This window comes from Platichthys flesus, chromosome 18 (assembly GCF_949316205.1).
Source record: "Platichthys flesus chromosome 18, fPlaFle2.1, whole genome shotgun sequence".
NCBI lineage: Eukaryota > Metazoa > Chordata > Actinopteri > Pleuronectiformes > Pleuronectidae > Platichthys > Platichthys flesus.
Window position 1 is genome coordinate 10805278 of NC_084962.1, and position 13473 is coordinate 10818750.

Sequence of the window (13473 nt, forward strand, 5' to 3'; positions counted from 1 at the left end):
GTGGAGTGTTGGACCGACAGAAACGGACACGCATGAAACTACTGTTCTTAAGAACAAAGACAATTAAATTAGTTCTTTCACAATTCATGTAAAACCGAATAGGACTTGTTTTATATATAATGAATACTTAGAATATTATACGATAAAATATATTTATTTCAAAGATATAGCTTAAAAATAGATTTCCATATTACATCACCACAACTTCATTTAATAAAAGTTTATTCAATTGTTAATACACGTTACGGAAGTAAAACAAAGTTCAGTAGCAAAAAAAGAGTCCTTATATTAAGGCTAAGGTTCCTACAAAACAAAACAAACGTGCAAAATACAGGAAACTAGAAAAGATTGCAAAAAGGCTTATCCGAAAAAACTGAGAAAACACTGCAAACACTGAAAACTGCTGCAAAATTGAAAGATATATACGATCTGAAGAGACACAAGAGAATTTTATTTAACAGATCTATAAATCTGTAAGTAGTGACAGTGATAGCACCACCTAGTTTATATTTTTTTATATGAATATTACTTAAATACTAATTTATATTTGTTAGAGGATTAATTTTGGGCCACATGATTTACTGTGGCGTGTATGGTTCAGTTTGAAAATAGCGCAACAATAATATCAATAAACTGGACCAAGATAGTAATACACGTTATACTGATGTTATACTCCTGAGATAATGTAAATTCTCTGTCTAACTGAATACTTATGAGATTATTGTGTGTTCTTGTTGGCAGATTAAATTCTTATGCACCACCCATGGATTATATTCTACCCGGAAGTTTGGTAGTGTAGGAATTTCCGGTTACGTCAGGGCGTAAGGACTCCATTAGAGCTGCAGCTGTTTGGAGAGAAACAACAACAAAAACGGGCGAACTGTCAGGGCCGCCGGAGTGACAGTCCGTCCACAGCCCGACAACGAGCCCTCAAACCTGGAAGCGCAACCTCCATTTCCCACCCGGAGCTCCGCCGGCTTCTAACCACGGCCGCTCTCGGTGAGGAAACTCTGGCCTCCGCTTCCTCCTCCTCCGACTCGGACACCGGCGGAGCGTCGCCGCCCCCGCGGAAGAAGCACCGAGCCTCGGCGGCGGAGGGAGCAGGAGAGCCCGGGGCTTCAGCAGTTGTTACAGGCCTCTCCGGAGTTGCCCTAGGACTTGCTTCGCACTCCCCGCACTCTCAAGCCACCTCCGCCATCCAGTTCAACCGTAGCGTCGTCAACATCCTCAGCGGCAGCATGCAGGCAAACGGGGCAGGACAGGGACAAGAATCCTCGGAGCTTTCCTGCCTAAATAGTGCACAAAACGGGGAGTCATCCTCGGCCGGCGGAAGCCACTCAAACGGTCTCCTCTCCAGCACAGACAACGGGAACAGTGTCGGTACCAGTAACGGGTCCTCGAGCGGGCCCGGTTCGGGGACTTCGTCCACCTCCACGACTTCGGCCTCCGAGGTCGGTTCGCTGAAGAAGAAGAAACGACTCTCGCAGGCGGAGGAAGATGTCATACGACTAATAGGGCAACATCTCCACGGACTGGGGCTAAAGTAAGTTTATGCAGCGTGTCAGTCGGGGGAAAACACACAAACGCTTGTAACTCCGGGGTTGAACATGAGAGGTGTGGTGGATTTTACTGGTGTTTGGTGCGAAAGTGTGCAACTGCAGCTGGTACGGTTCCATCCGTGCGCCTGACATACACAAACATGGGGGGATGGGGCAGTTAGCCTGTGAGCTCGGCTGTTGCTAGAAAGAAGGGGTCCATCTTGCACAATAAAACCGTTAGCTTGGTGGCTAACAGCAGTAGCCTGCGCTGAGATGTTGTGTACCTGGCTTTAAACCTGTAAAAGGCAAACATCTAACACAATCCAACATTTGGCAGCTTCACGAATCCGTCGTGGGCTTAGATGTGCATTAAATGGCTGCAGCGCCATGATGCTTTAATTAACGTTATAGATTTAGCACTGAATTAAAGGCATTACATCATCTAACGTTGGGAATCTAAGGGTTTCCACAGGGAAAGAAGACTTGTTGTGGTTTGCAAAGCGTAACACCAGTGTCATGGGAATAGATGAAGTCGACTTAGATTCTTATTTAAAGCACATGAGCAGGATCGTCGAGTGTTTATTTTTGTGGCTGTTGCGCAAAAAAAAAAAAAAAAAATGCGGAGAAAATGTTAATGTGCGGGTATTTCAATGTTGCTGGTTTATGGTTTTCTGCATTTTTCCAGCCTGGATTGCCACAGGAGGTAGGAGAGAAATAACACGGCTCTTATTGTGTGTGTGTGAGTGAGTTCACGGAAGGAACATTTATTAGGTCGGGCCACACTATAATAACGAGCACGGTTATGAAAGCCGTGGTGGTTATTTTAGTATTCAGGGTGCACTCTGCGCACGTTTCCAGCTGTCATCCCCAGCAGCTCTGTTATTCCCAGCAGCTCTGTTATTCACCACATTCATCACCATTTTATATGAACGTGATATAATAGGTCAGGGTCTTTTCATTAGTGGTTTGTGTGTCACTGACATGTGGGAAAGAGTCAGGAACAGTGAGGGACATGTGTTTATCTAGGTAGCAGCCGTCAATAGTCCTGGGTTGAGCAGAATGTGCTTTATACCTGCTTGATTTAGAAAGTGTTATAATCCTGATTCTGATACATGAAGGAATGTCGAACCCTCTTCATCAAAGTGGCTGTTGGATGACTTCACACCCCTTGGTCTCTGCTATCCTGCTGAGAAAGTGTAACCTTCCATAATAAGGCATTATGAAAGACAACCTAACAGCACTGTGTTTACAGAGAGGGGGGTGGGGGTGCATGGCATTACCTTCTGTGAAACGGAGCCCCTGCGTTTCAGTGGGGAATACACAAGTGGAATCGCGGTAGCAGCCAGCTGGATGAAAAGGCTGAGCTGCTGCGCCACTCCATTGATACCTGGGAATGATGTCATCATGCTGCTGAAGGTGTCAGCCCCCACCATCCCCATCCCACTTACATTATCTCACACAGACACACACACACTAATCAGACGAATCTCAGCCGACCTGTTTGTGTTGGTGGCGTGTGTTTAGCTAAGATGGTGGTGTTTGGACAGAGGGACACGGTTCATGGCTGACAGGCTCTGACAGGATAATCTCAACTGCAGTGCAGGCCAGGTTCATGCAAGTGGACCTGCCATTGTCCACAAATAATGATCTGAGAAGGACCTATATAATGTCATGTTAATATGGTCCCGATGCAAAAACTGTTGTTGTAGATCCCCCACAAAAAATATGACTCTCTTACATGGCAATATGTAATAAATGATTAGATCATTAATACAAGTTGAATACTCTATCTGGAAATGTAATTTCATATAATCATGTCCTGGCCTTTCAACACCATGCCTATTAAGCTTGCAGTGTCTTTGGCTTTTCTCTTCGATTTGATGTCATTTTAAAAGTCACCCTCTCCTTTCTTTCATCTCATTTGCCTTGTGTTTATACATTGGTCTCACTTTGTTTTCCTCTCCGTGTCTCCGCAGTCAGACGGTGGACCTGCTGATGCAGGAGTCAGGCTGCAGACTGGAACATTCGTCGGCTACCAAGTTCCGCAACCATGTCATGGAGGGGGAATGGGACAAGGTTGGTCATGCGTTGCCATGGTTGCATAACACCGAGCACTTTAGTGACACATTTTCGGGATCTGTTGTCCATATTGTGCTGTAACATGGAGAGCTTGGACAAGAAACCAGCAGTTGGCAGCTCAGATGCATCTAATATGAACAGGCAAGAAAAACAAACATGACCCCTATTAGTTATTGAAGGCAGCTTGTCAAAGCATCAGTAAAGTCCATTAAGTCTGCATTTGGGCCTATTTAGACGTTTTACAGGACCTGTACACATTCACAACTGTCTATAAGTCACAATATAATAAGTATTTATCTGTTTATTAACTGTTAATATTTAGAGTTCAGGGAAGAAGTCTGACTTTTGGTGACTTGGAAAAAAGTCACGAAGCCTTGGTCGGTTGTTGAAAATTGAAGGATCAGTAAGTTATGAAAGTAAACCCACTCAGCATTATGCTTGCAAGGTCTGGCAAACCATACCGTGCTGCCCTGTCACAAAATAATAGGGCACTTGCCTTGTTATATACATATCAAACATCATAATTCATATTAATTAGAACACCCAAAGCACAACGCAGCATAATTATTGTGATGCAGTGCGAGGGCTTCATTAGATCTGTGGAATTTGAAAACATTAGGTTAAAATAATTACTTGGCTTTAAGTCACCCCTCCTAGTTGTTTTACCTAGTTCTTACCACAGTATAGCTCTCAGCTGCCTTGTGAATCTTTGGGAATAATGAACATATGTCAGAACTGCAGGCTAGAAAATTAATTCAGCCTTGAACTGAGCAGTGATAAATCTTTGGATGTGCCACATATCTTTGAACTCTGTACAAACCAACAGAAAAGCAGCCATTCATTTGGCACTTGTTTCAATCCTAAAGATAGATTTTACCAGACTGACAACAGATTGTAAAAGTGGGGAATGTTTTATTAAGACACTAAGGTGCTTTGCTGCATTTTGTCAGTTATTGTTAAAGCCTCTGTCTACTCATCTTAAATATTAATGCGACCATAGATGTGTATTACTCTTCCTTTTAATTTTTTTTGTTTTCCTGTGCATGTATAGAAACTGCTGAGCTAACCCATTTCTCTCTCTCTCTCCCTCCCCTCTATCAACATCCCTTTTGTTTTGGACCAGGCTGAGAATGATCTCAACGAGCTGAGAGCACTGATGCATTCTCCCAATGCTATTGTGGTAAGCTCCCTTTGCCCAAACCTGAACCACCGGGCTGAATGACAGTCGCTCGCTCAGTTAACAGCCACAGCTGGAGGTTCCAGAATGGCGACGTGATAATGCAGAGCTGCATGTTCTTGTTTTGGAACAGTGAACTCTAAAATGTTCTGGATGAAGCCTGGGAAAGTGTAGCGACAGGATCAGGGAATGGTGTTTGAGTCGGTTGAAAAAGCTGATTGATCAATTTGATTGACAACTGAAGATTATGCTGAGATTATTTTGATTAGAGATTTATTGTTTTATTTTCTATAGGAATATTTCAAGTGTTAGTGAGACAACAGAGCTAATCCAAAGAAGTCACATTTTTCTATAGATACTTGTGATAAGAAGGCTCCACAATATCAAAAGAACAAATTAAATAACTAAAAATATAATGGCAGTTATTTGCCTCTTGAACGGAATAAACGGGTACACTGTTGGGGATCAGTTTAATGTTAAATACATCATACACTACTCAGCTCAGGTCAATTAGCCTTTGCTAGCATCCTAATTAGCTGATACTACCTCCATATTGTTCCCATGTGCCTCAGTCAGATGTTAGAAGTCAGTGTGCCTGCAACCACAATTCATAGGAGGATGTTCTCGGGGGTCAATGGGCAGCAGGTGCCACTGTGGTTACACCAGTTGTCACAGCTGGGACTCCTACTTCATACCTGAGATAAAACTGACACTTTATATGACAATTGTCAATGTTGACCAGCAGCAGCAACTGATAAACACTTGCCAGTGGTCTTCAGTATGGAGGCTGCAGGCCCCTTATGTTGACATTGCCATATGTCATGTGCAAATCTATAAATATATTCTGATAAGGAGTATAGGAGTATGGTGCAGCTAGTTTTGATTACAAATGACGGCATACATTTCATGTGGGTAATTTGTGATGTCAGTGTTCAGTTCAGCTCGTAGGAATGTGAACATTTATGTTCTATAATAATAGTAATAATCTGTTGTGTAATCAGTGGTCTAGTCAATATTACAAAGAAAGTTGAGGTAGTTCCATTTTATCTGTCTTCCTTCTCTATTGAGGTTGTTTCTCATAAAATCTCTTGTTTCTCTTCCTCTGCTCAGCGTATGAAGTTCCTGCTGCTGCAGCAGAAGTACCTAGAGTATCTGGAGGATGGCAAAGTCCTGGAAGCTCTGCAGGTGCTGCGGGGAGAGCTGACGCCGCTCAAGTACAACACAGATCGCATCCACGTTCTCAGCGGGTACTTTTACAACTTACATCGCACCTGCCTCACAGCAGTTACATGACAGTTCACCCTCTAAACAGCATCTATGTATACCCATGTAACTCTTCGATGCATTTGTAATCACTCATGATACAACTCCCACTTTAAGTAGTTGACATTTAAGCTATAATTTGTTTACCACTTCTGACAGATTTAACAATCCAACGACCTGAGATCTAAGCAGCAGAGTTAATACGTCACTTCCTGCCTTTGTTTGCTGTTCTCGGTTGCTCCACCTTTTGACTAAATAATGCAGAGGATTTGTTGCTGTTGTGAACGCGTCTGTGCGGAGAACCTTGCGCTGTTGTGCATTTGTGAATTGAAAACTCTGGGTAACCTCTGTAGCCAATTTTACCCGCAGGTCCCGTTTGAAACGGCTTTGGTCAGTTTCATCGAGTTTTTAAAATTGGGTTATTTTCCCGTGACTTTTGTTGCTGTCTGATCCTGCACTAATGAAGATTATATTGATAACGTGTTAAAATCTATGACTGAATCAACAATATTCCAATGTTGTTATTAGCCTTGTTCACTAATACACATACACCATCAATTTTTTCTTAAGACATAAATTGTAAGAGTGCCACTAGCTACATTATTTGATGATCGAATCCATAGTCTGATGAGCACCTTATGCTTTCAGCTAAAAAGTATTCTCATTCATTGTCTTTTAATTAGTTGGACTAGCTTACTTGCTTTCACCTATACGCCTGTTTGTTATAACAGCTTGTCGCTTACCTGGAGGATTGATTTATTGATCTGTCACCTGTGTCGTCAATTTGTTAACAGTGTCCAAATGTGTCCATAAAACTGTCGACGAAATTACTTCCAGCTTGTTCCTCATTCATCACCTGCATTTGAGTGGCCTCATTATATATTCTGCACCATTCCGTGTCTGAGGCAACTAAAGTTTGTTCCGTGTCTGATGTTCATCTGCAATAAATCAAATCTGTACTGCATAGGATCTTGTATATGGTGGAAATGTTTTACTACAGTTGGTTAATAGCTAAACGCTTGACATATGTTTTTGCGTCTGTGCAGGTACCTAATGTGTAGCCACGCTGAGGATCTGAGGGCCAAGGCGGAGTGGGAGGGCAAAGGCACCGTATCACGCTGCAGACTGCTGGACAAATTACAAAGTGAGGAGCTGACAAATATCGTCACAGAGTTATACAACAACCTATATGAGAGGTCAACGTGTCTTTACTCTTTCCATGTAGCATACCTGCCACCGTCTGTGATGCTGCCCCCACGGCGGCTGCAGACCCTGCTGCGGCAAGCGGTGGAGCTGCAGAGGGACCGCTGCCTGTATCATAACACCAAGATGGACAGTAACATGGACTCTGTCTCTCTCCTCCTCGATCATGTCTGCAGCAGGTTCGTACTGCTCTCCCCAATTTGTTCCCTTTTTACTATTAATTTATCTACTGTTGTCGCCGAATTTTGAGAAATTCGATATACGGTAACAGGACCAACCATTGCTGCATCACACAGTGAAGATTTGAACCCTAAGTCATTTCTTTCCCCGTCACAGGAAGCAGTTCCCTTGTTACACGCAGCAGATTCTGACGGAGCACTGTAACGAGGTGTGGTTCTGCAAGTTTTCAAACGATGGCACCAAACTAGCCACTGGCTCCAAAGATACCACTGTCATATTATGGCAAGTGGACCCGGTGAGTGCAAAAAAGACCGTTCTTATGATTTAGTTTATATCCTGCTGAAATGTAGTGGTTGGGGCTGCTGAATATTTTGCCATTAGAGATGTCCTCCGACATCTGACAGTGAATCATTTTCTTACCTGGTTAATGACTTTAATAACAAAGTACAAAGGTCATACTCTAAATATACATGCGTTACTATTGCCCTTGAATGTCACCTTCAGTGGTTTCAGATGTATCATTAAATATGGTATGTACAATTACATGCCCTGTTTGGGGAAACGAACACTGCTTTCTGTTTCCCTGTTTGACATTTCACCAATGTGCTGGTTAAACTCGGGTTTGAATACCTGAATTTCTCACACCAGTGCAAACACGAGCCCAGCCTTCCAACGAGTCTCTAGTTTTATCATAATCATCTTAATCCTGTCTTTGTGTAGGAGAGCCACCAGTTGAAGCTGCTACGAACCCTTGAAGGTCACGCGTACGGAGTCTCCTACTTAGCCTGGAGTCCCGACGACACCTATCTGATCGCCTGTGGACCTGACGACTGCTCCGAGCTCTGGCTCTGGAATGTGCAGGTAACGTCTCTCTGTTTTGAGCTATATTCTTAATCCCCCCTTTACTTATGATACTTCTAACAGTGTTTTCATATATCTGTCCCTTTTTTCCCCTGTTTACTTGATTGTAAAGATGGGAAGTAAAGCGTCTTATCAGTCACGTCAAAGACTGGAGCCTTCTAATCTATATTCAGGGCAGTGGGAAAGAAATACATGCATTGAGTCTGTCACAGATATTCTGTTGACTTTGTGTACTCAATGACCTCTCCACTCTTCCCACCCCCTCCTCTTGCTTCTCCTTTTATTCACCCCTCCCCCACATGTACTTAACGTTTCTACTTGTTGTTTCCCTTCCCCCTCATTTTTCTCCCACTGTCATTGTCAATCTTTTTGTCCACCAGACGGGGGAGCTGCGGAACAAAATATCCCAGTCCCATGAAGACAGTCTGACCAGTGTGGCCTGGAACCCCGATGGCAAACGCTTCGTCACCGGGGGACAGAGGGGCCAGTTTTACCAGTGTGTAAGTAAATTAATGTTTTTTTTTATTAGATTTATTGCTAGTAAGTATATTTTTCCACCATTTTTCCATTGTATTATATGGTATGCAGTGACTTTAAACAGGCAGAATTAAGATAAGTGTATCTTTCAATGTATTGATTTTCCAGCCATGAACCCAATGATCGGGGGCAGGTCTCTGTGGTGCCCTGGAAGTGATTATATGTGCAACCTAATTATTCTAAAAAAGCCACAATCATGTTCTTCTGATTGATCCTCCGTCTGGGTGTCAAGCTTATCTACTTGTTGGCCGTCCTTTTGTACTTTGTTCATGTCTTCAATCCCCTGATTAAGATTAAGAGATGAGGGGGGGTGTTCTTCTGTCTGTCGTTGTCAGGACCTAGATGGTAACTTGTTGGACTCCTGGGAGGGCGTAAGAGTCCAGTGCCTGTGGTGCCTGAATGATGGCAGGACAGTGCTGGCGTCGGACACCCACCAGCGTATCCGGGGTTACAACTTTGAGGACCTTACGGACAGAAACATGTGCGTGTCAACCTTCCTACCACCTGTACTGATGCATTTGTAGATAAAGGTTCAATGTATGCCATAATATATAGGATATATATGACCTAATACCTCAAATTTGCATTTAACCATGTTACTAAATAACACAGATCCTTGAGTTAAATGCATGACTGAAAGCGGCTTTAGTTATAGGATGGAATGTATGATTGTACTTTCAGTTGTGTTTGTTCTCCCTGCTATTAGACAAGACACACTTCAGTAAAAGTTCAACAACAAATTCAGGGAAAAGCTTGCACAAGTTGGCACAACAAATTGTTATACAAGTGAAGAGCTGTCGGTCTTCAAGATGCAATGATTTCCTCTCGATTTCCTCTGTTATACTGGGTGTAGCTGACTGCCTGTGTCTGTTTGTCCTTTACAGAGTTCAAGAGGACCACCCTATTATGTCTTTTACTGTTTCAAAGAATGGAAGATTAGCTTTGTTAAATGTAGCAACTCAGGTAAGCCCTTTGTCCAACCACTACTGATGTTTTTACAAACACTATACAGGACATGTCAGTAGTTACAATGTATTCTTCTACCTTTTGTAGGGAGTACACCTGTGGGACCTTCAGGACCGGGTACTGGTGAGGAAGTACCAAGGTGTTACCCAGGGCTTCTACACCATCCACTCATGCTTTGGAGGACACAATGAAGCCTTCATTGCAAGTGGCAGTGAAGGTGCAGTCAAAATATTCCAAGTTTTAATACTTAATTAAATATATGAGGCTCAATGTTGAAAACTAGGATCTTAAACTGCCTCTGCTTACTTTTTATTAATTCCCTGGACGCTCTTGGATTTTTCATTGCTGTTGTTCCCTTGTTTGCTTTAACCTAATGCATTTATTTCTGCTCTCATATTCACTCCCACTCATGTCTTTACTTTCACGTTGTCACCCCCCACTCCACAGACCACAAAGTGTACATCTGGCACCGGCGTGGCGAGCTGCCCATTGCTGAGCTAACAGGCCACACACGCACAGTAAACTGTGTGAGCTGGAACCCGGTCATCCCAGGACTCATTGCTTCCGCCTCAGACGACGGCACAGTGCGCATTTGGGGTCCTGCGCCGTTCCACGACTCGCAAGAGGCGGACGCACTCAACGGTAAAACCCAGATCTGTCTTTTCTTACCGTAGTGCAAGTGAACGTCATTGGCTTAAATACTGTCATCTACTTGAGAAAACTTGACCAACCCTTTGGCTGCAGCAGATCAGTCAATGTTTTGTAGAATGCTAATGCATAGTCCTGCACTGGTCGATTTTTGCAAACCCACACCTAGAAAGCTCTGTACTGGAACCAAACCGTTAGTAGCAATAATCTCTCAAATCTAATCCCATCTCATTAGCATATTACCCACAATCCGTTGCCCATTTATTAACACACATGCTACATACAAAGCAACTCACATCAAATGAGTTATGTCCTCTTTTTCGGTGACTGAGTTGTTTTCTTGGAAAAGTATCTATGAATTGACACTGCACCTATGTTCCCTCAGCTGTGAGTGTTTCCCAAGCGGACACCTGCTTAGCTTGTGGCTATCAAAAGCTAGGGATTCTTGCCACTTTTCACAATCAGCAAAGCCACCGAGCATGTATTCACCATCGGCTATTTTATATTCTAGCTAGATTGCTGTCCGTTGTGCCAGTTAATTGAGTAGAAGTAAAGTGGTCAAAGCTATCCTTGATGCTGACTAGGCTTCATATTAGCGTATTCTGATTTCTCCAGGGGAAAAACACATTTTGATACTGCTAAGTTTTTAACCACCAAAATAGTTTTAATTTACCTGATGTTTCTCTTTTCCTTTCCTCAGAGAACTGCAGTAACATGGACAGTTGATGGTCACTCATGGAGCAAATGACATCTCTCTTTGACAACAATCCAAGAATCCCACAGTGAAACAAAATCTAAACTGGCAAATAAAATCCAACAACAGAAATGAAGTCAAGAATAACACAACAAAAGCCACCAAGACAAAAGAGTAAACAAAGAGCGAGACAAACTTGTCTCCTGACTGGCCTAGACAAGATGGTGGAGGTGATGACGGACACTCTGAAATTTCAAGTCCTCATCCAAAACTTGATCTCGACCTAGAGGCCTGGAAACTCCAGTCAATGCCCAGCGGGAATACGTCCGCCATCCAGTGGCGAGTTGTGACAGGCTGTTCTCCCCCTCCAACTAACCCTCCTCCCCTCCCCTGTCTCGCTGCATGGTCACCTGCCATGCCGGTTCCTCGCAGAGTTTCCCAGGAAACCCACCTCCACCTTGAGCTTGGCGCACATCAAGTTCCTGTGACACCGCCTGACTGACACGGCAGACCAACCATCTACCTATTGGACTGCATTTGTCTGCCTGTTTTGTCTCAAGTTACCTGTAAAATGTCTCAATGGACATGGGTGGGGTGTATTCGGGGCAGGATGATGCGTAGGGGGATATAGCAACACTTCTGTATGTATTTTTTTTTCTCCCCCCCTTCTTGCTATATTCTTCACATTGTTGGACAAAAGTCGAAAATCCACGGTAAAAAAAAACAAAAACTGACCGACCAGCTGACAAAGAACACAAAAACAAGGCTATGCTAAATGTTGGAAATTTATTTTAATGGTAGTCATAGCATTTATTCTCATTTAAGAGGTGAATCTTAGCTCGAGTAGTGCCCTTGGAAAGCTTTAGCTTGAAGATTCCACTTTCTGTTTCTCGACATTAGGAAAACAAAACTTTTTAATTACTTAATTTAACTCCTAACACGGACAGCCTCCCTCCATCCCAAATAACAAAAAAAAAACATTTCTTCTGACGAGCTAGCTACCGCACAACTTCATTACATCTGCCTAAGAGGAGACGGACAGAGGGATTACAGGTCACATATCAGCAGCGAGGGAGGGGGCAGACATTATCTGTGAGGTGGGGTTTCCACTGTCTGGACAGATCGCTATGATCCCTTCTCAAAAACAATGCAAGGGTTCAAGTGTGATTTCGATTGCAGGCCATTTACTGCTGCCCCTCTGTGCGTGTTTGTGTGAGTGCGAGAGTTAATGCATGCAAACATCAATGTGAGAGATTACATTTGTGGGTGCAGGTTGAATTGGCTTGTGTGTTTTTGTATGCGTGTTTAATTCACACCAGCAAAAGAAATACTCCCCCCTACGATCCTTTAAAATTGTAAAGAGGATTTTAAACTGATTCTAAGTTATCCAAAGCCCCGTAAGGACCTCTATCTGTCGAACAAAGAATACTTGAGAGCCATTTTGTAAAAGAAAAACTTTTTTTAATCTGGGGCTTTGTTTTTTTACATTTGTTTGGTTTTTCTCCTTAACCACGTGGCATTCAAACGGCACTGAGTTATTGGCATCCAATCATCTTTGTGGGGAGAAATTTAGGAAAGAGCGATTTGGTCTAGGCATGTTTAAGAAAAAGAAAAGAAGAAAAAAAAGAAGCTGTTACGTGTTGTGTTTATTAGCAAAGGGTTATTCATTATGGGAAGTTCGATGATTGTAACATACTGAATGAGTAGTTAGCACGGCCCTAGAGAGAAGAAGGAGGCACCAATAATCAGAACCATCATCTGAGCCCGCAGAGTTGGGGAGCAAAAAACACACACACACACAATACACAAACTGCCTTCCTGTTCATACAGTTGCACACAAACCTTCAGTATGTATGACACCCCTCCCTCCACCAGACGTTTGGCTTTAAACAAGGCTGCTTTGGCAGAGACTTAAAAAACGGACAGGAGATTGCTAAAGGAATCAAGCCCTCTCTATGCATCCAAAAGCAGTGACTGATTATTTCAATGTAAAATTCTTGCATTTAAAGCATCGTGGCAGCCTCACCTGGAGGGTGCCACTCTTGGAGCTTAGAGAGAACTCAGCATTAACTCCCCCCCATTGCTCTCCAGCCAAGTACTTCAGTGGTCAGTGCACCATTCAAAGCTTTCTTCCTCCCTTTTTCAGGGTATGTAATGACTATTTGCTACAGACTGATATACAGTGAAAATGTTTAAAAAACAGTGCTTTTCTGTCTGTTTTTATTGAACTTTTTTGTTACTTCAATTTTTTTTGTTCACATTATATAATTTTTTTTGGGGGGGTTGACCTTTATCCCTGTATGATCATATTAAAATATAACCAGACA

General features: G+C 42.9%; 1 protein-coding gene across 1 annotated transcript; it reads left to right on the forward strand.

The window, feature by feature from the left end:
• Positions 1 to 798: 798 nt before the first annotated feature.
• LOC133973201 (WD repeat-containing protein 26) lies at positions 799 to 13473 on the forward strand. The gene is made up of 14 exons (XM_062410909.1): positions 799 to 1543; positions 3515 to 3614; positions 4741 to 4797; positions 5905 to 6041; positions 7104 to 7201; positions 7283 to 7439; positions 7597 to 7735; positions 8161 to 8301; positions 8682 to 8801; positions 9174 to 9319; positions 9723 to 9801; positions 9892 to 10021; positions 10252 to 10446; positions 11153 to 13473. Exons 1-14 carry the CDS (start codon positions 1239 to 1241, stop codon positions 11176 to 11178), a joined length of 1830 nt encoding a protein of 609 aa, XP_062266893.1. The 5' UTR covers positions 799 to 1238; the 3' UTR covers positions 11179 to 13473.

What these genes read in the sequence shown, in the direction of transcription:
- LOC133973201 (XM_062410909.1), top strand. Translation starts at nt 1,239, where the DNA reads ATGCAGGCAAACGGGGCAGGACAGGGACAAGAATCCTCGGAGCTTTCC. An exon ending in GGGGCCAGTTTTACCAGTGT is followed by an intron (nt 8,802 to 9,173) that starts GTAAGTAAATTA and finishes TGTCGTTGTCAG; the next exon opens with GACCTAGATGGTAACTTGTT. An exon ending in GACCTTACGGACAGAAACAT is followed by an intron (nt 9,320 to 9,722) that starts GTGCGTGTCAAC and finishes TGTCCTTTACAG; the next exon opens with AGTTCAAGAGGACCACCCTA.